Source organism: Meleagris gallopavo, chromosome 21, assembly GCF_905368555.1.
Source record: "Meleagris gallopavo chromosome 21, MGAL_WU_HG_1.1, whole genome shotgun sequence".
NCBI classification, from domain to species: Eukaryota; Metazoa; Chordata; class Aves; order Galliformes; family Phasianidae; genus Meleagris; species Meleagris gallopavo.
Window position 1 is genome coordinate 1,689,593 of NC_139424.1, and position 27,567 is coordinate 1,717,159.

The following is a 27,567-nucleotide window of genomic DNA, read 5'->3' on the forward strand; positions in this document are numbered from 1 at the left end:
AAGCTTTTCCTATGGACAAAGTACCTCAAGATACATATTTATAACAAACCATTACAGCACGCATCACAACTTTACAAGCCTTCATCTAATTACTTCCACTGAAGCAAACACACATCTCCCCGCTCCCCCCGCCACACACACAGCCTCACCGAGCACCAAGCCTTCAGCAACCTTTCTCTGATGGACACATTTTTTTCAGGAAATGACACAGTGACATAGGTAAAAGGTGATTTGGATAGACTGCTGTGTCACAAATTGTCAGGATCTGATTTAAAGACCTTGCCTTTGTCAAGAAAGACAGTTGGGTGTCTGCTTTAAAGAAGTACTGGGAATATTTTCATCAAAGGTTTGAATTGAAAAACAGTGGGAGGTAAATATCTGAGATGTTGCCAAGAAAGACCGCTATATCCGTGCAATTACCATTAACAGGGGACAGCAGTGGTTCAATGAAGTAATTCAATCTGGTGTCCTACATTTTATCAGACAGCAATTCTGAGTTCTGACATAAAAGGCTGAGAAAGAGAATTGGACTCTATTCTGTGAAATTTAGCCTTAATTCTTGCAATCAGCAGATGTGTTCTCTACTTCAGGTACCACCCTACCATCCCTCCAAGTGACTCAAAAGAAGAATATACTCGCATTCACCGTAACACCAACCATTCACACAGATCAGTTCATGCACTGGATAGGTTTTGGAATGGAATGCGTGCAATAAGAGGTGAGAGCTACACCTACTTAAGCTACACCAGCATTTCATTACTTCTAAGTTTAGCAGGAAGAAAAAAGATCTATTATTTAAAAGATGAAATAGTATGATAATAGTAAATTGCTACATGTATTTTTTCCAAAATATAAGAAAGAGAGGGAGAAAGTAATTTTTTTTTACCCAGAAAATGACCAAATGAGAAGACTGGGGAAGTCCACATCAAAATAATACCATCGTACAGTTTCTCCTCATATAAGCCTACTTTCAGAGAACCTTTTGCACTATCTTTCTCCAGAGTAACCTCTTTGGTTAGCCACATGACCATTCTGGTGATTTCTAAGCAAACAATACCACCAAACAAACAACAACCAATAATAGCAGCAGATACTTTGCCTCAGAAATAGTCCAGTGTTGCTCCTTCCTCTTGGGTTACAAAAAATACCACCATGCGTAATGAGCAAACCAGCACTTTTCATGAAATGATATGAATCCCCTCTAGAGACTCAACTCTACCTTCCCCAATACTAAGCTTACAACATTCAATGCTATTGAACATCTTCCTTAGTGATACGAAACTGAGACCCCTTGGAAGATGGAGGCTTTGTACATGACAGCTTAACTGCTTGCAACCAACCTAATCTGCAGTACGGTGACCTGAAATGAGTTTAAAAGCACCATAATGCATGTTTAGCAATCAGCGAGGCAATTCTTTATTATTCAGGTTCACAGTTACAATTTGTGTCACATGTTATGGCAAAGAGAAAAAAGGGAAATACGAAATAATAATTCTTTTGTTTCACAAGAGCCAATGAGCAAAAAATATACTTACATGAGGCCAATGGCAAAAAGTAATAAAGATGAGCTATGTGTAACAGGGGGCATTAGAGACCAAATCCAGACTGACAGCAGATCTTAGTCTTTCTGCTCCTTATCTAAATCTTATAATCTCCAGGAGCGGAAATTATAAAATTAAAAATTTGCCTACGAAAGATCATGACATGACTTTTGTTAATTGATTTTCGTTGAAGATTGTCTAAAATGATTAAGTTCATCTGAAATACGATCAAAAATACGTACTGACTATGCCCCAAGGTTTTGGAACTGTAAATGAAGCTACTTGCCAACCATTTGTGGCACTCCTCTCTCTTCTGCTGATGCCAGAAGTTAGAGACCCTTCTGGCAAATAACGCAGATTCAAATATAAAAATGTTTGAACTTCCTTCTTTCCTTTCCCTAAGACACCTCCATTCATCACATTTATTATCTGTGGACCCCACTGAGGCAAGTGGAGAACTGTACAGAGAAGGAGAAGGAAAAGGGGCTGACATGCCCTGAGCGTTTCGTGAAGAAATAGAAGAGCACTACATGTAACACCGTGCCAGAAAAAAATCCACAGGAACCACACAACAGGACAAAACTGAGACAAAGATATGATGCAGATAGATTGCTCAATTCTAACAACTAAAGTAGGAGTGGATTTGGGCAAGGAGGAAAGACAAGGCCGCCCAGAAGCACACTTTAACTCAGCACTGCTCAGTTGAAAGTGGTAACTCCTTGTGTCCACCAGCTCCTGATGCATCCAGGGTTTGCCCTGAGGAAATTAATCCATGCACTGTCCAGAAAGAGGATGAAAATCAGTGTTTCAGCAATGAAGGAATAAACCTGACAGTGCAGAAATCTGACCTCAGTTCTTTGTAGTTGGGTAAGGAACAAATGCTGTGCCTCTGCTTTCCTCCTTTGTTTAAGTTTTGGACTCTACCATTTCACCCTACTCAAAGAACTGCAAGGATTGATATTTTTAAATGCAAAACATTTTATTCAAATGCCTTGAGCGTGCAGTAGGGCAGGTTTCTAAAGTTAATGAGAAAATACCACAAAGAAGATCTGCAAAAGTAATAAGACTGCCATCTCTAGTCATAACAGATCTGAGTAGAGACCTTTCTTGAGCGAATTCCAACCCAGGTAACGCATTCTTTTTGCCCAAACAATTCTCAAATACTGAGTTAATAACATGTTTCTCTCAACCTTTAGAAAAATACACAATTTTGTTCTCCAAAAATAGTCGTTATGCTCCAGCTATTCTCATCGTGATTAGTAGGTTGCTACAAATATACCTATGTCTGCTTTTACTGCTCTTTTTGCTTTGATGGTCATACCATTAGTAAACTCTTTAACGAGTCTCAGCCATCCCTAGGAACAGCATTACATTTTACAAATGCTAACATTAACAGACCTGGGGTAGACTTTATTACATGTAATGTTTTTATTTGGCAGTGATGATGCCTCCCTTACAGTAGCTGCTACAATGCACACTATTTTCAGTGGCTCCTGGAAAGATAACACCTAATGTATTTCAGATAAAGAAACACCAGTGTTTTCTGGTCTCACTGCTCCACTGAGGTCTGCAAATGCTAACAGGCAATGCTCAAAGACACAGATTTCTACTGGAATTTTGATCAATTTCCTTGAATTTACTATCCGAAGATTCAGAACCTCTGTTTTCAGCTTCCCTTCTCCAAAGAAAGGGCACGCAGAGATTTTAAAGTGAAGCCAAAATGGCTTTCAGTAGACCCTTTGCAATAATACTTGGTAAAACTAATTATAGTGAGAAAACTGGATATAATTCATTACCCTACTAAGCAAATTAGGATTTGTTAACAATGATTTATAGTGCCAAAAGCAGGACAACAAGGATTGTCTTTTCAACTGCATTCACAGAGGATGTGACAGCTTATTAAGTGTGGTGCATCCAAACAGACTGCTGTTGTTGTGCTATTGTAGACCTCACAGCATTTCAGACGTATAAACACTTCAGCAAAACACATTTGAATGTTTGCTTTCTAAAACTGAGCACTAAAGGTAACGAGTAACACAGCCTACTTACAAAAACAACTTTTTTTTTTTTCCCTTCTTTTTACCAACATCACTGAGCACATGAAGTGTGCCAAGTACTACATCCCTCCCATTACAAGAGACATTTGAATTTTTCCAGTCTATTTCAGGTCATCCTTGTTCCTCTCCTGTGGAAGTCAATGAGTCTTGAAGTAACCTCCTAAAGCTGAGTCTTTCAGCACACTCCCACCTAAAAAGAGTCAATATTGTCACAAATTTGACCCCCTCCAGAAAAACCAGAATATTGGCAGAGGCTCTACTTGGGATTGCAGCCATTGCATAAGGACCATGCAATGAAGGAAGACTGACTAGAGTTAAGGGCTATAACTGGGAATGAGAGCCCAGAGTACGTTCTGGTACAAACAGTGTCACATCCCTTCTGTAGGTTATATCCAGGGTGAAAACCAGTCTTCCTGCATGGTGAAATAGCTGGCCTTATCTAGGCCAGCTACTGGCTCTCCATCTTCACTCTCCTAATACTGCTGGTGCTCCACTTGGGATGAGTTTTAGAGCTGTGAGTGGTGCAATGCAACATTACACAACACAGCATCCCAGTGGCACGCAGTAACTACACAAACATCTGCTGAACCGAACCCACTCAGGGCCGAACTGGATAGCACAACTGATTAGCTGGAGCCTTTGGGAGTAAGCTCACAATTTATGTTTGTCTGAGTCACCAGCCCGTGTGCACATCCACTGTTCTCCTTTTTCTTCCTTATTTTTAAGGTGGAACAAGATCATTATTGGGTAAAGAAATGGCACTGGTGCTTACTTTTCCCTTCCAACCTCCCAAACTTGTTTCTGTCATCAGCTTGTTACAAAATGCTAACCAATTCTGAAAATCCACACAGTGCTTTTTCTGAAGGGGGGGAACTGCTAACACACACACACACACACACACACACACACACACACACAAAAAAAAAACCACACACAAAAACCCACCATCAGCACCAACTGAAAACAAAGGAAACAGAAAATGAACCTAACAGTCTTTGGTTGCTCCTAACAATCCTGGGAGCTGGACTTGTCATTCAGAAATAAAACATGAAGCTATTTCAATTTTTATTTCTGTTCCCTTTTGTGATGCAAACCAATAAACCATCTGTACCTTTTAACGTGAGATTGGCTGGAAGGGAGATACAGAAAGCAAGCTAGCAAAAATCATTCTCTGTAGCCAGGTAAGAGAAAAAGCTTTCAGTTATTACTCAAACTCCCATCATATTCCAAAACATCTCCCTCAGCCTTTTAAAATGACAGACAGCTGAACAGTGTTAATAATTCAAACAACACAAATTCAAGTAACTTTGCTAAAGCGAGAAAGTTTTTTTTTTCCTAAAATCCTAGCTGCTTTCTAATTATCTTATGCTGCTTCTCAATGAGATGTAACCTACCTCATCATCTACCTTTGAGTAGAGATGACGATGATTTGCAATGCAAAAAAATCAAAGACAAGTGGGAGGTTCTCCAGGAAGTGTTCAGTTACGATTTCTTAGGGTGCACTTATATTTACAATATGTCCAAATATTATTTCTTGTGGAAGAAGCAGAAGACGAGTTGTCACTAGCTGAAGAAAACAAGCTCACAACTCCTCAACAACTTTGCATCATTAGCACTCATTCAGAGGTTACTCACACATGTCCCACTCTGCTGATAGCACCTAATTAGAAAGCCTATTTAATCAATGGCAGTTCTGATCGTGCCAGTTAGGTATGAGTTAGGCTGAATCATTTAATGGAGATTCCCAACCCTGACTATTGACTTCACAGTGAATATGGGTTATCAAAGCAGACTGTGTGAATGCTTTGCCCTTCCCAGAGCATGCATCTTTATTCTATTTTGTTTTTTAATAAACACTAATGCAGAGGCAACAAGAGCATAAGAATCAGTCTCCATCTTTCCCATTCAAAAATTTACCTAATTACAGCATAACACCAGGTAAGATTTTAGCTTTACCACAACTACTAGAAGTGCAGCATGAATTACTAGATGGAATTATCATATAGATATCAGAAAAATACTTTTTTATCACTGAAAAGTGTCAGCTATGTAAACATCTTCTCAAACAACGATATCAAGAGACCCTCTATAGCATTAAAAGGACCCATAAGCTTTAGTGTGACACGCACAGCAAACACATACGTTGTGGACACATGAGTTTCTATCATAACCAAGTACCTAGCATAAGCACAGGCTCCTAGCCTCACAAGTATTACTTCCATTCTGTACATGTTAGGTAACGTGTTCTACATAAACCAACCCTTCACTCCCACCACAAACTGGGGGAGAAAACCTCATCTCCCTGAGTGAACAACTGTCCCTTCCTGCCCTCATTCACACAGTTACATACAGAACAACATAGATGCAGTGTTGGTGGCTCACCAATTACGTACCTCTCACTTCAGCCATCCTAAGGTAAATCCTGCTTTCATGAACGAATCAGAGCAAAAGCAGCAACATCAAGTATTAGATACCAAGTATTCCCCAAGATATCAAAAAACCCACAAGAACAGAAAATAATGAACTATTCTTTGTTTTAACATTTCCATGTAAACGCACCGCTTTTCTAATTATGCTGCATGCCTAAGTTGACACAAAGGATGCTTACTACTTCAAAATCAACAAGCAACTAATAGGAAAGTACAAACCTTGGTTCATTCAAGCTTTAAAAAGAAACACAGAAATGACAGGAAAGACAGCAATAGTCCATTAATGGAGGAAGCATTCGCCATCAATACTGGCAACAGGTTTCACCATCTCAGTCCTGGGCACTAATTAGAGAGCAGGTGATTTTCTCCATAAGACATCTATTGGTGGAGATGCGCACTACTAACAATAAACCAATGCTACTAGAGAAGAGATGGGAGACCGAGGAGAACAAAAGCAGTAATGAACCCTGATGATTAAAGTACAGATGGAACACTATTCCATTAATACTTGGACAAAACAGCAAATAGTGGCTACTATCCGTACCTCTGTGTTCATTCATTTCAGAGTAAAACCTGCCTCCACCAACTGGATCCAACTGGAGAAGATGCTTCCAGACAGTCGATCATCAGTCCATTTCAACTTACCTGGTTGCCTATGTTCCCTGTGGTGCCCATGGTATGCAAAATTCTGTGCTCCAAAGTGCAATGTATATTGATCAATAATTTCCACGGGAAAAAGCTTTATTATTATCTATTAAGCTAAAAACTATTGCTGTCCTATTTGAGACCAATAGCCCTTGTTTTGATGTTCCAGATTAACACTAAACAGAAAAACTAACAGTCTTCTCCAGTTAAAAGCTCTGAGAAGGATTCAATTCAAATATTCTTTCCGCACTTTGATAATACAATAATTACATTGATCAGAAACACATGCTCAGTGGATCATTCTGGAGCATTTTTCTCATTGTCTGGTACCACAAAACACATCTGGGTTTTATTTGTCCCATGTAAGTTAATAAGAGTATAGGCTCTTTTTTTTTTTTTTTTTTTTTTTAACAATAAGCAAGATAATCCTAAAAACGATTTTTTTTTCAAAACAAGAAGAGGAGGAAACAACTCCAAGTTTCATCCAAAACTGGGCAACTGTAAAAACAGCTTTCTATGGGAGTTATTTCACTATTAGGCTATCAGTGAAGAAGGAAAAAGAAAGTTACAGGAATCATATTACAATGACTCTGTACAAAAGTATCTCATGTTAATGGGACCCAAGATGGGATGCCTCCCTGGTCTGCTCAGATCTGAATCAGTACAATGTAAAGTGCCAATACGTTGGCATGAGAAGATGCTAAGCTCCTTCTTGTTACTCAGCTCCCAACTTGGTAGAACTGGAAACTTTCAAGCTTATTGCTGGAGCATAGGGGATGTTGACACCTTCCAGATTTTCACTTTACTGGACCAACCCACAGACAGTATGGTGCAAGGAACAGCAGATGGCTTTTCTTCTGTTACCTCTGCTTCCTAAATACGAAGCTGAACATTGTTCTTAAAACATGCATATTCAGCTCTCGCTATAAGGAGAAAAAGGTTTATTTATATATGTTAAAGCCTTTCATCCCACATTATATTTATCCCATTCCAGAGCATCTCTATGTATGTTCATACGATTTGAATTTCAAGCGCCCAAAGGAAAGCAATTTAATCTTAAGTATGGAGTTTTAGTTTTAATCTTAATGCAAGATACATGTTGAGATGTTTGATACTCTTCTTGCTTTCATTTCCTCCCTCTTAAAAAGACATAACACAGAACAGGGAAAGTACTGGAAAAAAAACCTGTTTTTTTCCTGTTTCACATTTTACCTTACGCAGATTAAGGCTTTCATCTAATTAGAAGAACTACCACAAACCTTTTCCAGCTGATAATGTTCCCTTCAGGCCTTACCACTGGCAGAAGACAGAACATTTGGTCTGTGCTGAAGTCCAGTGTGACCCCAGCAGGACATGACATTCCTCCATGTATTAAGCAATTTCTGTGCTTGCACTTTACACTTTCCATGTGAGGTCATGCATTACACAGTTCAATCCCATATCTTTCTTACAGTATCAGAGACCTCTGTGAAAAAAGGCTAAACTCTGCCGTGTTCTAATGGGAGACAATTACACCCTGGGAATCTAAAAAGAGAGCAACAAAGTTTTTTTTTTCATCATGTAAGTGAATACTACACAGTTTTCTTTTCCCAGAGCTTGATGAAAAGTTAGAAGCCATCTTTGATTACACTTTGAAATATATAGAACAATGCTATGGAGAAAGTCTCACTGCATGTTACCCACCTGTTTTTGGACATACATAACGTCCTACTTCTCCTACAGATGTAACACAAAGGTAAAAGAGACGTGCTTGGAGAATGCAGTGCAAAGTTAGAGAGGGTACGAGCAATTTAAATACAAATCTTAGAGGAAAACAAACCGTGCACTGAATTGACTGCAAAACATTTCTTACTCCCAAACTTATCTGCACGTAAAAGGTCTGTTGATAAACTTGGGAATAAACACAGGAAAAACTGTAAGTATGGACTGTTAGATCAATAAAGAGACATGTAAATAAACAACAAAATAGACACACTGATCAATTATCAATCCATCCAGGGTCTGATCCTCTTCTCATGACATTAAATGTAAATCTAGCATAAATGCAACGAAAGGTGTGCTTTCCTAGGTCATCTGTGACACAGAGGGCTTTTACCCAACAGGTAGGAAACACTGTTGTGTTCTCTGGACTGTGATACACAGGGGATGAGACAAAACCACCACAATGGGCTCTTCAAGGTCTATGAATCATTGAGCATTGGTACAGGGGAATCAATCCAGCCATCTTGGATTAGAGAGCTGGTATGACCATGGTTCGTTTTATTTGCTATAACTGTGTAAATTAAATATTTTTGGAATATATGTAGCAACTGGTGACACTTCTAATTAGCACAGGAAAACATCCATCCCCACGTCTGCTATCTTACTTATCAGTGGAAGAAGAAATAGAAAAAGCTAAGTTAACCTAGTGGGCAGACAGAGATTGGTTATTTACACTCATTTCCACATAGTAAGGCACTTTCATTTCAGGAGTAATGCTATGCTGTTCAGAGACGTGTGTTAAAGTTGAGATACACTTACAAAGTAGCCTGTTCCCAAGCTGGAAGGAGCTGAGCTCTGCAATAAAACACAAAGACAAAGTGAAAAGTCAGTGATGGTTTTTAACACGTTCCAATCCACATAGCTCATTACCAGCCCTTTCCAAGCTTTTCATCACTACATCACAGCACCAATGTGCTGCCCCTTGTCATCTGCTACTGAAACAAACACGGTGTTGCTTAATTTTTCCCTTTACATCTCTCAACAACTCTGAGATGGTAACGTGCTATTTACTGAATTCCAAGCTTCTGCAGTGGACGTAATTGCCAATTTATTTGACAGGCAGCTGGGTAATGAATTAATGATGGCATTTCGCCCTGCACTGAGACTAAACAGACACTCATCAACCAGCCTCCCTGACATGCTGACATTCAATGCCCTGGACTCCAGCTACTCAGCTTTGTGGCCACAAAGGGGCAGGCGGGAGGGGGAAAAGAAAAAAAAAATAAAAAAATGTAGGCTGACTTCAAAACAAAAAGCCCGGTGGGTTTAGATGACTTTTCCAGTGTATGACCTGTTTGCCAATTTATTCCCAAAAGGCCCTGGTTAGTACACACATACTGCTTCTCTAAAATGAGACGTTTTGTAAACATAATTAGTAGTCTGAAATGTAAAAGAACGCGTGGGCACAGAGAAGCTGCTTCAGCCCATGTACCATTTCCTGGAGAACAGTCACTACGATTTCCCACTTGGATGTCCACACTGTTAGACAAACCAAGGATTTAAAAAGAGAAGCAAAAATAAAACAACTAAACCCTACAGTGTGAAACTGATTCCAAAACTCCAAGCCGTAAGAATAATTTAAACCAATATTGCTAAATTGAAAAATAATCAAAAGGTTTAAATGCTTTACAAAAAAAAAAAAAAAGGGCATCATGAAATTCATTTTAAGTGGGACGTGATCACAACCTCTACATTCACAGGAATTAAGGAGATAAAGGGTTTTGTTTCATTAGTTTTTCATCTCAGCAATGGGGATTACACAGCAGGTTCTCTTAGAGCCATGGTGAGAGAACGAAACATCTCAGGCCTAATCCAGGTCACTGCTGTTGTATTAAAGGGTGATCAGTTCCAATGCTCCGACCCCATCACCTGAAACGCTCTAAGCCAGGCTGGTCAATGGACAAGGAAGCAAAAGGCAGAGGGTAATTCTGAGGCGAGCAGTAGGAAGCCAACCTTCAGCTCCCGCAGCTCAGTCTGGATTGCAGCACTATAATACAAAGCTCTTCCAGTGCTGCCAGAGTTCTGCCATTACCAGGACCCAACCAGTCCCAGCCAAACGCTGGAAAGAAGCAGGATTTGCATCCCTGCCAGCCCTACTGCAGGGAACCCTGACAGCAACCCCCTCTACTTCTGATCTCCAAGTGAAGCGCTGACACAAAATGAAGCCAACCCCCACCCCCAAGGGGCTGACTCAGTCTTCTCACTGAACCCTGTGCAGCAGAAATAGTGCCAAGAAATTTTAAATTAACAGCTGTACTCATTGCAAATAATCAGAATATTACCATGTGTGCACCAAAGCACTACTAAAAAGAGAGGTTTAGAGAGGTTATGTACGTACAGGGAAAGGCTTTTTGGTTTAAGCCATTAAAAGTTAAAGACTTAGCAGGAGAAAATCATGAGGAATGGATGCCCCATCCCTGGAGGCATTCAAGGCCAGGCTGGATGTGGCTCTCGGCAGCCTGGGCTGCTGGCTGGGGATCTGCACATAGCAGGGGGTTGGAACCAGATGATCACTGTGGTCCTCTTCAACCCATGCCATTCTGTGACTCTATAATCCTGGCAATCTTAGGGGTACAAACACTGCAGTATTAACAGACTCTGCTATGGAAATTTGGAATTCCCAGTGCAGGGATGGGAACAGGTGGCCATGGGCAGTCAGGTAAGCACCACAGCACAGCCCTCACATGGCTGCCAAGTCCCCTCCAGGGGCCATGTATGGGGTTTCAAGAGCCACTGCTGCCCACAGTTCTGTAACACCAGGTTGGAAGGGCTGCATGGATGCTGAACAAGTCCCACTCTTTCACTCACAACTTACAAAACTTACTTCAAAGGCCGAACGCTCCCAAGTTTGCATTCTGCATCTGTGTGCAATTTTTGTCTGCTTTTTATTCCAAGCTTTGGAAGGATCAAATATCAAAACACAACACACAAAACAAAGAAAAAAGGAATAAGCGAACAAAATGCTTCCCGCTGAATATTTCCATTCCTTCAAAAGCAACGCTGCGATGGCTATGAGAGGACAGCTGAAACATAGCAGTCAAATGACTTTTGCTGAAAAGAAATAATTTTGTGCAATTTCAGGGAATTCGACTTTGCTCGATGGAAACACAGCCCTCCACAAATTGCATGCTGCATATGGATAGTACACTCTGCATACTCTGTTCAGTTTAAGTAGCTACAAAAGACTGCATTGCACATGCATGAATGACTAAGTTAGCTGCGTTGTGAACTGTGTGCTGACAGAGCTATGCTGAAGCAAGGGCTATGCATGAAGGCAGCTTCTCACCTGGTTTTTGACAACTCCCAATAGCGAAAGGATCCTACTACCCAGTGCCCAGCCTTGGTACCAACTGATGAATGTGATACTGTGTATGCAGCATCTTTACAAGACCATGCTGAGTCGTGATCCTGCACTGGATGGTTCTACATCTCTTATATAAAGTGCGCCTATAATAGAGGGAATGGTTTCACTTTCCCCCTTTGCAAAATCCAACATTAGGTTCACCGTTTGATATTCAACACAACCACCAGCAGAAGTCTGCACAGGGTGCCCATCAGCAAAACACAAGCCTCTTGCTTAAAATTAACACCATTTCGGTTTTGTTATTCTCCTTCAGCTCTTTTCTAATTATTTATTTCTTCTTTTTTTAAAGAGAACAACTTTTGGCCCAGGAGCAAAAATGTAGTAACTCTCTTGTAAGCATTACTTTACTGTGTACCAACGAAAATTACATCCTTGAGGTCTTGGAAGGCACAGTTATACCCATTTTGCATATAGATTGTGCATTACTTGGGGAGCTGGGTGGGGAGGAAGGCTGTGTTGTATATATTTGTTCTGGCTATTGTTTATGCAGGTCTGACTGAATGAAGGAACAGTGGGTATCATTTCAATTTCTGATGTCAACATCAAATTACTTATTTAATTTCATGCCTGGCGAAGCATTGTATAGCTACACGCAGAATCATTTCACTTCATTTGTTATGCTGTGTTTTCTTGGCGATTGGCTTGCCTTCCAACTGACAGCTTTAATTACGACATGAATTTGATTGCACTGCCGAGGAATTAACATAATGCAACAAAGCATTTAAGCACCCAACCTTAGACACACAAACACACACATACACACCCTCACACACACACAAAGCAGCAGCAACTGCAGCTGATCAGCTTCTGGCACACACACACAGCTTTGCTGGTGTTATCCCACTTTAGATACAGCCAAGATTACTGGGGATATTCTGGAGGAGGAGAAGCGCTCAGGATTTCAAAGCACATAACCCAAAGACTGTTTCTTAATTTGTCTTTCTTTGGGCTTCAGACAAAGGTGGGAGGAATAGGAGGCAGAGAATTACACGTATTGAGGCAAAAACCATGAGCCACCCGAAGTATCACATTGCTGGGTGCTGAGACCTTTCCTGCCTGCAGACAGCAGCAGAGCCATGGGCAGGGCACGCTGGAACTGACACCTGACTCAACACCTCACTGGGACCTGTTCTAGAGAGTGAAGTACACAACACAGTAGGTGCACACAGCTACACAACAGCAGGGAAATAGGAGCTCTATGGAAGGAGTCTGCGAGCTCTGCTGTAACCCTTCATGCTGATGAGAAATGGTGTCATTGTGAAAAAAAAGAAGCATCCCTGTCCCACTTCCTGTTCAGAACTGGAACAATATTCCAGACTGACAGATGCCAGCGCCGTTGCTGAGTTATTTCTCCCATTGTGTGACTTCTTGTTCAGCAAACAGAGGCCAGGCACTCCATGATACTGCTGTGTACAGGAAGACCTGCACTGCCCATCTCCTTCAGGAACCATCTTTTTCAGTACTCATCTTTTCCTGACTATGCTCTCCCATCAGCAGCCTGCTACCAGCAGTGCTGAGGATGCCCGAAACAGCCTGCACACCCTGTCCTCCCAGAGCAGACTCACACTGGCACTGCATCCCAAAATGATGAACAAGGTCCGTTTTGCAACCATCACGTTTATAACAAGGACTAGCAATGAGCTGACAGGCGTGCACAAGCTTCAGATCTGCACCAGGTCAGGAACTGAGGGATGCGTGCCATAGAAATGAGTTTTTGGGTTTGATTTTGATTAGTGTGATGGTGGGCTGAATTCCCAAATACTCTGTGCGTTTACCATCTAGGTCTGATGCAATTCTCACATTTCCCTCCAGTGATCTCTTGGCTGCTTGTAAAACACGGTTAAAAGGAACCTCATGCACTCCAAAACAGGACGATTCAATTAAAAACAAATACATACAGAAACAGGAAGAAAAACAAGTTGACTGAGCTCCAAGCTGTGGCAAAGCGCTGCCATCTTGTCTCCAAGCAAGATCTCAACAAAATGAATTCTACTACTGGCAAGATTTTGATGAGATTAAATTGACTGCAGCACCCTATATATAAAGGAGGAGCAGCTCTCCAATTTCTCCTTCAGGCCCCTGGAGCTACCTCTGCCCATAAAGGAAAAAACAAGTTGCCATTCCAAAAAATACAATATGGGGTAAAAAGGGTTTATGAAATGGGATTCAGATGGGGAGATGTATTAGGGGACTGGCAAACGCTTGCAAAGCAGCACTTGAGCAGTCGTTATCCCCAATCTAGCAGAGGTCAGGTTGCCTGCTAATTATGTTCTCTCGCAGAGGTGCGTGCGGATGTGTGCCTGCACACGCGTGGGGGATGAAGAGAAAGGAGCTGATGGAAATCAGTTGCATTGCATTGTATCTGACAAGAACATAGGATATTCCCCTTCCTGCTGTCTGATGCTATTTCAAGCCTCATTACGGGAAAGGCCTCCTGTTTAACCTGGTCTTTTCACTGAATTATCTTCTTTTCATTTTTGACCACTTCTCTTGAAAACGCTGCAAATTACCTGCTTGGATCTCATTAGCCTGGAAAAGAGTCATCCCTCGTAAACACATTTTGCATCAATCTGCGTTATCCAAGGACTATAGGTACATTTACAATATGCAAAGTTGAAAGATATCTGACAGGAGAGGTAACGAAGACACTGCCGTGTCAGTGGGTAACTGGATATTCATTATACTGTCTCCCTCATTCTGCATCTGTCACTAAGCTATCACTGAGGCTCCACATTAAAGCTCACGAAGCTAACATTTCTGTTTCAACAGCTTACTGAAAACTAGGCATCTGAAAATTGATCATCCACCTAGACTATATGCACTTCATTCATTATACATATTCTCATGCAGTAGCCATGGTTAATCTTACAATGCTGTGGGGCAGTATCAGTGGAGATTCATCGTATTTCAAGTCCCAGATTTGCTTTCTGACCTCAGGGCTAATCTGTCTGAAGTATTCCCTTTTTTTCCTTCAATTTTAAGCAGAATACACACTTGCTGTGTATTGTTTCTAAGCATTTTTAAAATCAGGATCTTCAGAAAGAGCTTAGTCTTCTGGCTGCACTTTTTATTCTGGATAACCATTTGTTGTAACCATTAGACAACTCGTTTCATCCAAAAAAAAAACAAAAAAAAACCCAAACATTTAATCTTATTAAGCTAATGATGCTTCTTGGTGCATACAAGCACAGTTTAAGGTGGGCTCTCCCAAAACTAGATAGAAAGCAAAATATGTCTTTGTATGGCCCTGTCTAATAAAGTGGGGTGTTTGTCTTCAGAAGAGAGAGAAATGCAGGACAGTATATACTTTTCTTAACCAAAAGGGCCTGGGAGAGGCAGAAGGCCAACAGAGACACAGGTAAGAACACCATACTTCCCAAACGCTTGTGAAATCTCAGCTGAACTGGCAACACCAGAACACAGAAAGATACGTTTGTATTGCAATCAGTTATCAAAGCATAAAGGAACTTTCTTATTAAGCAAAACATAAATTATGCATAACTTTACTTTAAAATATATGTTTGCACATATATTTGAATAATGTTTCTTTTCAGCAACCTGTGAATCCCTGTGTCCTCTCTTGGGTGCAGCACTAAGGAAGTTGTGTTTGTTCTCCCCTTCCTTTTAACTTGCCATAGTGCCAACACAAACACAAACTACTGGAAGAGTATGAGGGGGAAAAAAAGTGTTTAGAGGAAGGGGAATCAGGGTTCTGTGCTCACAGCCAGGCCTGGCACTGCACTGCTGAGAGCTGCTGGGAAGCTCCAGTAGAGCCTCAGAGCTCTCCATGCAGCACACTGCAAAGGAGCAGTGAGGTGAAATCAAAGCCAGCTTTGTAAGGAGTGGTGTGTTTTTTTTTGCTAGAAGATGCTCTGTAGTTGTGAAGTTCATCTCAGAGGCTTCTAAGCTGCCACAGTGCTCAGAGCAAACTGGCAAAATTGACAGGCTGATGGTCAGCTGCCATCCACTTCTACCTGTACTGAGCATTTACTCTCTGCCTCCTCCATTCTCCTCTTCCAAAGGCACCTTGTAGCACTGAGGCTACCCTCACCTGGCAGCTATGAGAGCAGGATCTGAAGTGTGTAACTCGATGCACTCATAAAAGATGGTTATAGCAGAAGAATGGGTCCCTAAAATAACGTGATAAAGGGATGAGGAAAGAGAGTGCAACAGATTTTAGACCTTCACTGAGAAAACCAAGTGGCTGTTCCAGCAATACGCACAAGTCAGCAAAAATGGCTAGCTGTATGCCTTCAGGCTTAAATTCACACAACAAAATGTATCCTTTACAAAGGTATTGCTTTTAATGTGTGCTCAATTCCATTTTATTGGATTGGCCTACACAGGACACCATCTGGTATCTGTCATCCAAATCTACATGGACATGCTATCAATAAAATCCCCATTTCTAAAATGTGGGTTAGTTAAAAGTAGGGCCAGATTGCTGGCTGATATAAATTAGTCTGACTGATTTAGCTATGTTTTTACCAGCAAAGGATCTGACCTACAAAATTCCCACTTTAGATACTCTTTTGGGACAGAGGCTGTCTTTATATTCTCTGTTGCAAAGCATGTAAGCACAGAGGACACAAAGCCATGAATAAAACACTCAAGGATTGTGATGGTACACATAATAAATAAGAATCTAATTGCAGCAACAAAAGATTTCTGTATTTATTCATATGTCAGAATAACTCATGCGTGTCATTCACTGAATGGACAGCATGCTTCACTGGAGAAAAGCATTCTCTGTAGAGCTGCCATCTTTAGGCAGAGCAATAAAAGCAGAGCTTATGCTATTGTTGGCCGTGTTATATCAGTTCATCAGATATAAGTTATACCAGAATCTCTAGACTTATTTTCCATAAAGACAGTATTTACCCTTGAAGAAATGCATCATTTCCTTTCCCCAAACTGGGGTGAAAAGAGGCCATCTCACTTCTCAACTATGCAGAGTACTGTAACTTCATTAAGTGGCCTTCAATTATTTTTAAATGAATGAGCGTTTCCAAACAGTCAGACACTGTATCAAGCTTTATGAATTTGACTGAACTGGGACAGGTGACGTAAGTTATTTCTTCCCCTTTCTCTCCTGAAAGTGAAGGGGATTTAAGCAACAAACCATCCCAGAGACAAAGTCCTGTTACAACTCAGGGCCCTCTGAAACTACAGAAGAACAGCATTTGGCTGTAGGACTTTACTTACATCACTGAGCCTTTCCCGAGAGCTACTTCGATGGAAACCTTTCGATTCCCCACTGGCGCTTTCACTGTCACTGTCTCGGCAGCTGTTCTGACCTGGCTTGAGCTGCAAAAAAGATAGAAAACAGAGAAAGCAAGAGTTTAGCCTGGCTCAGGTAAGTGCCCTGCTCTTGGTGCACAACAGCTCCCAAACACGTTGAAAGAGGAAATCTGCACATCCCAAGGAGAACACAGAGTAAAACCCTCATTTTGTGACCTTCTAGTTGTCTTAAGTTATTTATGCCATAGAAGATGTTTTGTAAAGTTATCATCAGAACAAAGAGCACCTGGGATCAATCCCTCCCTCTTTACAGCATTGAGGATCTCAGATCAATGGAAATCTCCCAAGGGGACGGAACAGCCATTGCTGCACTCATTCCTAACAACATTGCCTTGTACCATAAAACCTTCTTGGCTGACCTCAGTGTTCATAAAACACAGAACCATAGAATGGCCTGGATTGAAAAGGACCAAATGAGCATCTAGTTTCAACCCCCTGCTATGCGCAGGGTCGTCAAAAAACATGATCTATTTATCAACTATTGGATTGTTTTTGCTTTTCAAATCCTTTTTAATGAACATTACTGGCATGGCAGTACGTTAAAAAACACAAAAAAAAACAAGCTATATATTCAAGACAATTGAGAACACACCTGCATATTGTGCAGGCCAGTGTATCAAAATGGCATTGTACTGAAATGAGCATCTCCCATATGTGTACATTATACATAACCCCCCAATCATATAAACATATATACTGCAAAAGGATGAATTATATCTACTGCAATGCTGGAACTGTACCCCTTTCTTCTAACACATCTTTCCTTATATATTGCTAGCATATTTCAAAAGCTAGCTTTAACCTTTTGGGTACCTTGTTTGAACTGACTATGATAAAATTGTTTATTTTAGAGGTTAATGTTGACAAAAAGTTAATTTCAGAAATTTAGATTTAAAATCACAAACTAGAACTGCTGGCAGCTGAAGCAAATGAGGAGAAAACATGCAGCGATGTTCCTAATGAGTTTATAAGGCAGCTATGATTACATTCATAAAATAAACACTACCATATTTTGTAGTATTTTCTATTCAGACTGTACATAATTACAAGAATCACACTCATCTCCATTTCACAACTGGTGACCGAAAGTTCTTAACCCAGGAATTTTCTCCACCATCCTTTTCCCACCTCTCTCTCTTCTCATTTCATTCTGGTTCATGCCAAAAACAAGCACACACAAAAATGCACACTCTCTTTCATAGGCACAAGACACATGCTTCTGTCCTGTATTCCAGCCACACACATCGCTCCTCTTCCTCACTACAGGAATACACTCAGGAATATCCTCACTCCAATGGTTACCATCAGTTTCTCCCAATCACTGCAGCCAGTTTGGCAACAGCCAACTTCATATGTGGTCTGATGTATGCAAAATGGCACTGCTTAACCTTCACCTCTTAGTCCCATTTGGTAAGAAAAAAAACAAACGTGTTCAATGCTGAAAGCATAACTGCTTGATGCTCTTTTACACTACTCTTTCCAAGATGTCACTAAGGCTAAGACCTGCATTGCCTACAAGAGCTCTAAATCTTAACTGGGGCTCTTGTGTCTTGGTTGCATGTTGCACCAGAAAACAACTCTATGGGTATCCTCTGGGGGTTTTTATTCCTGATCTTGTGGCATCTTTTCAGCCATAGATATTAGCAGGAAGTTTTCCACATAGAGGGTGGTGAGGCACTGGAACAGGTTGCCCAAGGAGGTTGTGGATGCCCCATCCCTGGAGGCATTCAAGGCCAGGCTGGATGTGGCTCTGGGCAGCCTGGGCTGCTGTTTGGTGACCTGCACACAGCAGGGGGTTGGAACTGGATGAGCACTGTGCTCCTCTTCAACCCAGGGCATTCTGTGATTCTGTGATAGGTGCGATGACAGCAGAGCAGGGTGATATTTCTTGACATTATCCAATAAAAAGCCAATTCATAGCATCATAGAATCACAAGGTTGGAAACGACCTACAAGATCATGTAGTCCAACTGTCCTCCCATCACCACTGCTACCACAAGCACCAAACCATATCTTGTAGCTCCTCATCCAGACGCCTTTTGAACACTGCCAGGGACGGCGACTCCACCACCTCCCCGAGCAGCCATTCCAGTGCCTGACCACTCTCTGGGAGAAAAAGTTTTTCCTTAAGTCTAATCTAAACCTCCTCTGGTACAACTTGCGGCCATGTTTGTTGCCTGGGAGAAGAGGCCAAACCCCTCCTCATCACAACTTCCCCTCAGAAAGTTGTGCAGTGCAATGAGGTCTCCCCTGAGCCTCCTCTTCTCCAGACTGAACAATCCCAGCTCCCTCAGCCGCTCCTCATAAGACTTGTGCTCCAGACCCCTCACCAGTTTCATCGCCCCTTCTCTGGACACATTCCAGTGCCTCAATGTCTTTCCTGTAGTGAGGGGCCCAAAACTGAACACAGTACTCAAGGTGAGGCCTCACCAGTGCTGAGTGCAGAGGGACGATCACCTCCCTGCTCCTGCTGGCCACACTATTTCTAATGCAGGCCAGGATACCATAGGCCTTCTTAGTCACCTGGGCACACTATCGGCTCATGTTCAGCCGAGCATCAACCAACACCTCCAGGTCCCTTTTTTCTTCACAGACGTCCAGCCACTCAGCCCCAAGCCAACAGTGCTGCATGGGGATTCAGTCATACGAAAGTTAAGCCAGTGGGCATTTAGAGCTGCAAAGTTCATGGTGGAGCAGCAAAGTCACAAAGACACCCAGAACACTGAAGAAGCTGCAGGAAACTCAGCAAACTCACCCAAACCTTGCATATCCTCGTTCTGCAGTGAGAAGGTCCAACATCTGGCAAAGATTTAAAAATGAAAAAAAAAAAAAAAAAAAAAGGCAGTTTTGCCATTCTCTATCATCCAGAAGAAAGGACAAAGTACACAGAACTCAGATGAACAATTGAGTTGCAATGCATGAGCATAACTGCAAAAACAAACAAACAAACAAAACAACAACAAAAGCACAAGTGTACTCTCTGCTCAAAGAAAACGTAAGAACTTGAGCTGTTTGTCAAACGCTTACAATTTAATAAATAAACAAAATATTCCACAGCTCAGCCAGAAAACCTCAAGTAAAAGCATTTTTATTTCAAATGGAATGGTTTATCAGACAGATCTAATAGATTTAGGTAATATTTTTGGAGGCAGTGGAGAGGGTAACAAATTCAAGAAGTCTAATGCTCCATATATAACTCCCAGATTTTATCTGGGACCTCGATGTGCTGTAATTATATGGTCCCAGGTTTAAAATTTAACCACCCAAAGGAAAATGGATCAAGTTTCCCTGATTCAGTCTTTTGTCAACAGCTGCTCAACGATGGTTTTTCCACTGTTATTGTAATGAGGAAGAAAGAGGGAAGGGAAGGAAGAGGGGAGGGAGGAAGAGGGGAGGAAGAGAAGAGACGCAATAGGTGTCATTCTTCTGGAAACACCTCACAAGCATTAAGAGATACAACCAAGGTATCCAAGTCTGAAACACTGTAGGAACAAAGTGCACTGTACAGAGCACACAGAAAACTCAGAAGTCAGTCCAAGTTCAGATTTATAAGCTTTTCACGTTTTCCTTTCTTTTGTTCTGAGTTGCTCCATATGCCAAACTGTTGAGAGTTTAAATTTTATTGCAAAATCCATCAATCCGTGCTAAATTAAAAAATAATAATAATAAAGCATGGAAATGTGCCCACTGTCTTATATAAGAACTTTGTTACACACAAACGCACGTGAGAACACATAATGTGGACATGCAGTGGTTTGTTTTAGCCTCCTCATACAGATTCTGCTGCTTAAAGTGATGGTGAAATATCACAAATGCTAAGAAAAGATCTGTAAGACTGGATTTTCAGTCAGCTGGTGCCTGGTGCACTGCTCTAGGGCACATGACATCCCTAAAATCTTCACCCCCCAAATATAAGTTCTCCTGCATGGAAGACATCTCAAGTGCTACATTCACAGCTCTTGCTCCTGTACCAGTCCTGTCAGGGTGACCAATGACAAAAACAAAGCCAGTATGGAACTCCCATGGTACTTACACAGTGTCTGACTGAGGACTTTCCAGCATTTACACAGATTCTTCTCACTTGCACCGAGCAAGGAACAAAGAAGGGATGGCAAAAAGAAAGCGCGGCTCCACACTTGTGGTGGCAATAATATCCACACACTGGGCTCTCATAAAGGTCTCACACAGAGAAAAAACAGTTTTTTCAGTCCCAATCCCCAAAAACATGGAGTGCTGCCGACTCACAAAGTCCTCAAGGCCTTCCCAATGGGAGAAGCACAGCAACGAAGCCAGAACTGGGATGGCACTGGGCATCCCAGCAGAGACCCACATCTCCCCATCTTCCCTTTGCACTGGTGGGGATACCCAGCATCACTTCACCGTATTTCTGGAAAGCTTTTCTCCTGCTGTACAACCTATTGGTTTGTACTGTCTTTAAGTTTGTTGGACAATACTGGAAGTCAACTGGATAATTGTTGTGTTTTTTTTTAATTTTTTTTTTTTATTTTTGTTTGTTTTTTATGAAAAGAAATAAATTCAAATAAGCTTTGGCAGGACAGCTGCCAGCAGAAGTTTGGCATCAGGTTTTATTTCTAATTCTATCTCCCCACACCTCATTCCCTCTCCAGAAACTGAAAATAATTGCAGGCTCTGTGTTCCTTATTCCCAATTCTTCTTTTTGATGCTGAACCATTAAAGGTTTTCCCTTGGATTTTCCTAACAGAAATCTGATTTGCATGATTTACGTCAAACTGGCAGGAGTGAATGCATAGCTCCAAATAGTCTTGACTAGATGAAGTATATACAATTACAAATCCAAGTTTCTTTTGGTTTCAGAAAATTAAAAGTGGACAGTCACAAGTTATCTCCACTGTCATTATGTCTTTATCTGCTTATTTATTTATGTGGGTATGTATTTACTTCTGATCAACAGTCTTTGAGCTACTGAGAAAAGCACTAAGGTAGCCACAGTCGTGAGCAGCCATCCTTATGAGAAAGACACTGAGGCCCTGGAGTGTGTCCAGAGAAGGAACAGAGCTTTGAGGGTCTGGAGCACATGTCTGATGGGGAGCAGCTGAGGGAGCTGGGATAGGTCAGAGCGGAGCAGAGGAGGCTCAGGGGAGACCTCACTGCTCCCTACAACTGCCTGAAGGGAGGTGGTGGGGATGGGGGCTGGCCTCTGCTCTCAAGTAAAAGTGCTGGGATGAGAGGTGATGGCATTAAGTTGCACCAGGAGAGGTTCAGGTTGGATAGTAGGAAACATTTCTTCTCAGAAGGAATGGTGGTGCGCTGGCACAGGCTGCTCAGCAAGTAGTGGGGTCACTGTCCATGGAGATGTTTAAGAAAAGAGTACACTTCAGGCCACTGTCTGTGAGCATGGTGGGGATGGGTCAGCAGTTGGACTTGATGATCCTAGTGGTCTTTCCCAGTCTTAATGATTCTATGATTCCAAGGAAGCATTTTTTGCTTGTGGTGGTCATCGGCCAACAATCTCCTGTCTTTACCCCAACCCACAAGAACTTCCATCTTCTCCCCCTGCCCTGCCAAGGAAGGAATGAGAGGGAGGTTCGTTGGGTGGTTGGGCACTGGCAGGGGAAGTTCACCTGGCATGGATGAGTTCCTTGCTGAAGAACATTCAGCTGATCACAATGGTGCAAGCCACCACAGACATATCACTGTGCTACCCTGCAGGGCAACTGCACCATGGGCTGTTGAGATAGCAGTGCCATAGTGCTGTAATTACTACAGTAGTTGCATATTTCTGGGAAATGAGGAAGGGATATGGGATGTAAGCCATAAAACAGCTAAGGATTACCCGTAACACAGCTCTCTGCTGCCTTTTGCCTCAGAAAGGAAAAGAATGAAGGACAGTGATAGTCGATCACGTTAAGAGGCATTAGGGAGAATAAAATGGCAGCTGAGCCCCCAAAGTACAGGGAGCATCACCCTCTTGAGACCATGGTTTGCTTTGCTGGATCCCTAAGCCACTTCAGATAATTCCATAGTAGCGGTGCCTGGTTAGCACACAACAAAAAGCAAAATAAATAAATCTACTGAGAACTTAGCAAAAGCCTTTTTCACAGAGCTTATATATCGTGTCAAGAACACCCTAATGTGGCTGTTCTCAGCTTGCTATTTTTTTTTTTTATAATATATTTTAATTTAAAACCCCATACCATTTGGCAGCAGTAAATCCAAGCTATGGTATAGTTTTGAGGCGCCTGAGCTTCCACACCATATGGAATTAAAGGATTATTTCACTACATTATACTTTAAAGTTATGAATACTAACGCTTCTCCATGTTATAGTGCTGGCAGCAAGCTAAGCCTTTACCAGAGCCCTGGAGGAAGAGGACACCTGCTCTCCAAGGGATGGCATAACCCTACTGCAGGGAGGGGAATTAGGCTTTCAGTTCTGCCTGTCATTCTTTATTTATACGGCTTTTGCAAGGGCAAGATAGTCCAAAACTTGTCTGATCCAGTTTCTACCTGGAAGAATACATTCTTGAGCTCAGATCGGCTGGTGAACAGACCCGTAACTCCTGCATTAGAAACACTTCCTGACTCCAGAAGTCTCAACAGGTACAGCCTCATCCCAAACCCACAGCAGAAGTCTGTCACACCCAACACAAGGACATTTATATCTGCTTCTCGATATACAGAACTTCCCTTCACTCGCTCTCTAGGCTTTCCCTAGCAGTCTAGACTCAAAACTGGCTCTAAAATGTGAACTTTTGTTCCTACTGGGAATCACTGATTCTTCCCCAATGCAGCACACATGGATCTAGGCAGAACCACCGGCACACAAGGCAGTTTCCCATGGCTGCTCTGGGTGGCCAAAGGCCACTAAGGGAGCAACAGCCTGTGCAGAATACACTACGGTCTATGCTACAGCTCAGGCAGCCAGAGATGCTTGCCTACAACAGAGGGACTAGGAACAGATGGACCACTGAAGCCTCTTTAGCATCAGATGCCTCTACTGCCATAGCTTAAGCACTGGGAGCATCTCCAGCCCCCAGCTGCAGAGCTGACCCATCAGATCCCTGACAGGTTCAACACACTTGTTTCTTCCAATGTCAGTGTGATCACATGCTTGGAGGAGACTGGTTTTGATATGCTTCCAGGAGCAAAAGCCAACTGCAGTTCCCACCAACCCCCCCTCGCTCATCAGGGTGGACAAACACCAGCAAATTAAAACATGTACTGTAGCACTATTCTGCACTTAAACATATTTTTCACTTCAAAATCTGGTATCTGCTTGATTTCAAAACATGACAATTCATGTAGAAGCATAATTTATTCTAATCAACAATGCTATTGATTACAGAAATGAGAAGTAGAACATCAGTGAATTGAAGGGTGATGAGGTAGAACACTACAGGGTACTGCTTTTTATGTGCTTCTGGAAAACAGAAGGAAACATTTAACTTTTCTAGTCAGCTGAGCTTCCACAGACGTACATCTCAGCACCTGAACTACAACCTTGTCTGTATGACTGCAGCACACAGCCCCATAGGCACGGCAGGAACATCCACTGAGTGCTGCCTAAGATGTCAGTCCCTCTCCTACCCAACCAAACATCCATACTCAAAGCATCTTCCATTAATCAGAGAACAGCAGCAGATTTCACGCAGGGCTCGATTTTTAATTACCGAATAAATACCTTCTCGATGACTGAGAACAAACCTGACTGTATGAAAACAAATAAAAAGAGAACTGGATAGAAAGAAAAAAAAAAATCCAGGCATGTAAATCCAGGCCTGTTACTTGTGATTTAAATAATGATTAACAGCTGTCACTTAAATACTTTCATTTAAATCTTGCTACTAAAACAAGTCAGACAAATACAAGTCACACAGCACTTGTATCTCACCCGAAGCTGAAGTTCTGAGCAAGAGCTCTCCATCACACTTCTAGCAAAGCTTTGCTCACCACCACAATAGCTGTCTGGATAGCTAAAGAAAGCAGCAGTGCAAGGAAAGCAAATCAGAGGTGAGATAACGAGGAGGAAGAATATTTACACTGCACAACTTTAGGCAGTAAATATGAGAAAAGAATTCACAGCGAGCATGGACTCTGAAAAATATTAATACAAAGACATTTTTCACACCAGGGAAGAAAAATGTTGTTACCTGAGAGATACAATAAAACATTTGGAGAGGCTCTCTGTGCATGTCTTGATATTTAATCTTAGAACAACTGATGCACATGCTCTGAGAAGCTGCCAGCCACCGCGGAGCGGGGCCATGTGCCACCACCTGGGATGTGATGCCCTCCCCAGAAGATGAACCTAGTTCATTTTGCATACCTGTGTAGCAATGTGAGGGAAAGCAATAGAGGAAAGATGTTATCTTTTGTTTCTTTCCTGTCTCTACTGAGAATAGAACGTTATTTTCCTGATTTTTTCCATGAAAAGCAAGAATAAATACACACGTGCCTTCCTATTTCTGTCAACAACAAATCGAAATCTAACAGAACATGGACAAGTAACTATAAACAATTACCTAATTAGCTCTGTGATACAGAATTACAGAACAAGTGCATCAGAAGCACTGGTGGCCATTTCCTGCTGCTGTACTCAATACATGAGAGCAGGGGAACTCATCCTCTAATGCCCCAAATGGAGGAGATCCTCCTGAAAGAAGCAGATACACCCCCTCTTCTCCTAAGGACAATTTGGCTATCTAGCACTGCTATTGCAGCAACACCAAGGGATTGTGTTCTGCTCGCAGTAGCAACAGCAGAAGCAACAGAGGCTAAGAATAAACAGCATCCTTGCCAAAGCGGGGGTGGGGGATAAAGAGAACGGGCATTTATTTCCAGATCCTCTTCTCCTTCATTATATGCTTGGGCAACCTTAGATATATAGCACACAGAAGGTACTCTGAAGTAGCTCTGTAGCTCTATTTTATCTAAGTTACACAGAGAATGCAGCCCATCATTTTTTTCCATGCTGTTTATACAGAAATCAAAGATAAATTTGGCATAAACTCATCACACCCCAGAATCATACATACATTATACAATATATAAAGTGTAACAGACTTGCTCTGTTCCCCAGCTCCTGTTAGGAGTGGTATCAAACAGCAAGCTGTTGGCAATTGCAACCAATGAAGCGTATTTCAGCACACTTTAAAAGCTGAATTGCAAAAAAATATAGGCTTCTTCTGACCCTTTGCATTTTGATGGTTGCACAGTGAGAAATATGGCCTTTAAAATTACACCTTGCAAAGCGCTCCATTGTACCAATCAATCTCCCCACACAGCTCCCAGACTCGCAGAATACGAAGAGAAGGATAAAGAAGGAGGGTCCAGATGATGTGCTCAGAGGCAGCCAAAGCCGGGGCCCATCAGGGTGGAATCCACTTCACCCTCTCAGTATTTCCTCAGCCCCCACGCTGTGCTCATTTGTAACCCACCTAGGATTTGAATGCAGGGTTCTACCTGGGCAGCGTGTCTGGGAAGGGTCTCTTTGGACCACTAACAAACCTCTGGAGCACAGCTGCTCAGGTGCCCGCTCTGCTTGGCACAAACCTCGTCTGCACAGACACACTACGTTCACATTCTGACCCACACGAGACACAAGTCCTACATATTAAGCAGCTTAAGCTCCCACTTTCTATGTCCCAAATAACAGATTTTAAGTTCCGTGGGCAAAGACATGACCTTTTAATACAGTTTGAACCCCAGGCACGTCCTACCAGGGGCAGCGTACATGTATTCCCTCAAGGGCCTCCACCAGCAGCTGTTTTTTGTGGTTGCCCTTAAGATGGCTCCTTCAATTGGGAGAACCAATTGGCAGCTCTACACCAACACTGCAGGCAAGAAAATCCTTTTTCTCTTGGCAACCTTGAAGGACACTTCTCAGATCCTTCTCGCTAGGCTCCTACCAGCTATTGGTAACAGGTCCAGACTGCGGAGTCAGGGCTCTGCCAATCCTCACCCCTAGAGCTCTGAGGAGTTCTTATTTCTGTTGTACATGAAGGCAGAGGCAAAAGGAGAACAGAAATACTATCCTACTATCCCATTTAGCCCAGTGGTTGGACATCCAACTCCCTAAAGACTTTGCTTGGCCCCTGGTTGCCTCTGACACATGCAACTTACTTAAGAAATACCAAAGTATGTAAGAAGATGAACCAAATCACATGATGGAGCAAAAACTCGATGATCTCTAGAGGTCCCTTCCAACCTCTACGATTCTGTGATTCTGTGACAGGTCAACAAGTTCAACAGCACAGCAGCTCTCTGCAAATTACATCCTTGGCCTGTTTTAAAGAGGGAAACATTATACCAAGGAAAGCTTCTGTACAGTTCCACAGAGTTCCACTCACTGCAAGCCCAAAGTGTGGTCACTTCTCACGCACAGAGGAGCTGCAAGATGAGACAAGATGTTTTGGGAACACCTAAGGATACGAAGCAGCTCCATAAATGGAGCCTGAAAAAGACTTTAGTGCCAATATTCACCCACC

General features: G+C 42.1%; 1 protein-coding gene across 7 annotated transcripts in view; it reads right to left on the bottom strand.

The window, feature by feature from the left end:
- Positions 1–27,567, bottom strand: part of AUTS2 (activator of transcription and developmental regulator AUTS2) — a 659,297-nt gene that overhangs the window by 366,393 nt on the left and 265,337 nt on the right. For all 7 annotated transcript variants that reach the window (XM_085240900.1, XM_085240904.1, XM_085240903.1 and 4 more), the window contains 2 exons: positions 17,003–17,104; positions 9,193–9,228 (listed from right to left, as the gene is read on the bottom strand). In XM_085240900.1, coding sequence (XP_085097026.1) covers positions 9,193–9,228; positions 17,003–17,104 — 138 coding nt within the window. The remainder of the gene's footprint in view (positions 1–9,192; positions 9,229–17,002; positions 17,105–27,567) is intronic.